At 36.2% G+C, this 1,725-nt stretch overlaps 1 protein-coding gene across 1 annotated transcript in view; it reads left to right on the top strand.

Annotated features, from left to right (window-relative positions):
- The first annotated feature begins 322 nt into the window (after positions 1 to 322).
- The window catches only part of MYOF (myoferlin), a 122,339-nt gene continuing 120,936 nt past the window's right edge, over positions 323 to 1,725 (top strand). Inside the window, exon 1 of the mRNA XM_087702348.1 lies at positions 323 to 503. Within this exon, the coding sequence (XP_087558474.1) occupies positions 416 to 503 (88 nt within the window). The 5' untranslated portion in view covers positions 323 to 415. The remainder of the gene's footprint in view (positions 504 to 1,725) is intronic.

The following is a 1,725-nucleotide window of genomic DNA, read 5'->3' as shown; positions in this document are numbered from 1 at the left end:
CGGGATGTATGCAATGGATTTGAACGAGTGATTCCTTAATTCAGTTAACTATTTAATGCACGTTCACATCTCTTCCTCACAATTTGCATAGAGAGCATTTCCCCTTTTGAAGCTTTGTGAATTCTTACGTTTCAATTTCAATCCACATCAGTTTTGTTATCCAATGGACAGGAATTGTGAATGATGTTTGCAATGATGCATTGTTTTCCTTTAGGTTTGGTAACAAACTTGGTGATTCTGCTGTGAGTTGCCCGTTCCTGTAACAGATCTCATTCCTTCTTGTCTCCTCCTCCTATTCTTTCTCCTCCTCCTGGCATTTCAGTCTGGAGCCTGCCGAGTATCTCAAGTATTTTTTTTTTCCCCCTGAACTTTCTACTTCGAAAACAGCTTCTTTTTAAAGTTTAAAGTTGAGACGATGCTTCGGGTAATTGTAGAATCAGCTGCAAATATCCCTAAACATACCTTTGGGAAACCAGATCCTATTACATCAATTATTTTTAAAGGTAAGGAAAACTAACTTTAGAAGATTTCTTTTCTGTCTGACAAAGGTGGCACAATTAGAACAAGATTGCAAAAAGCTTCTAAAGTGCCTAGCTTCTTTTTTCAATGATCTGGAGATGTCTTGAGGTGCCTCGACAAATATATTTCATTGTACCTGCTTCTAATTCACCTCCAGTTTTGGTGAATGGGAAAGTGAAATCTATTTTGGCACATAAATAATTTTCCTACCGCTGAAGATGTCTGGTTATTAACCTGCGATACAGGAATGCTAGCACTGATTGATTGAATGCCGGTAGGAAGTTGTACGATTTGAAATATTTAAATTCGATTGACATTATTAAATATAATTTTCCACGACTTTTCTTATTTGAATTATTGGTGCGTTAACCCAAAGTAAAGGGCAACGTTAAAAGCAATAGGATTTGAATTTGTATTTGCAAATTTTGTAGTAGGCTTTGGTTCACCGTTTAATTGGATGTGTGTTGGATGTTAGAGAAATCAAATAAGTTTTTGCTCAGTATGTATATCAATTTGGAGTACAGTTTCCAGTTAATACAGTTATATAAGTCTAATAAATAAATAAATATTACTTCGTGGTGTACTGAATAACAACACTTATTTTATTGGAAAAAGTAGGACTACCAAGACTGGACTAGAATGAGTTTTCTATCTCTCTCTACTGCCATCTAGTGGTCCTCTGGATTTCTGCTTCCCAAATTTAGTAAAGTTGCTAAAAGTGCTTAAACCTTAAAAAATGTACATGTGAAGCTTCAGTGGCACGGAGAGAAAAGCATTTCTTTTATTCTTTGTTTTGTTTTTAAAGCGATTCTTTCCTAATATGAAATCTTTACCAAATGGGGTCCGGTGAACAAGGAATAACTTTGGTTTTATTAGCCCTGATCTTTTATGATAATTAAACAGTTAACTGCACTTCTTTTATTTCAAAATTAGTCACTCAGAGCTGGTGGAATTATTGCTGCATAAATATATCAATCAATAGCTAAAGATAAAATGTGGGACTTTTAATTGGTTCACCGACAAAAGGGCGGACGACAAAACCACACTTGACTAAACCACGATGACAAAACCGCGTGTTCTAAAGCACTCCGACGAATGAGAGCTGAATCACACCAACAGCGCGGCGACAGAAGCGTGCTGTAAAACTAAACGTAACCCTAAACGTAACGCTAACCCTAACCCTAAATGTAATGATAACCCTAACCC

The sequence above is a fragment of the Thamnophis sirtalis genome, unplaced genomic scaffold, assembly GCF_051295495.1.
Source record: "Thamnophis sirtalis isolate CommonGarterSnake01/CBP01778 unplaced genomic scaffold, rThaSir2_p1.2 scaffold_15, whole genome shotgun sequence".
Taxonomy (NCBI): Eukaryota; Metazoa; Chordata; class Lepidosauria; order Squamata; family Natricidae; genus Thamnophis; species Thamnophis sirtalis.
This window is presented reverse-complemented; position numbering and strand designations above follow the sequence as displayed.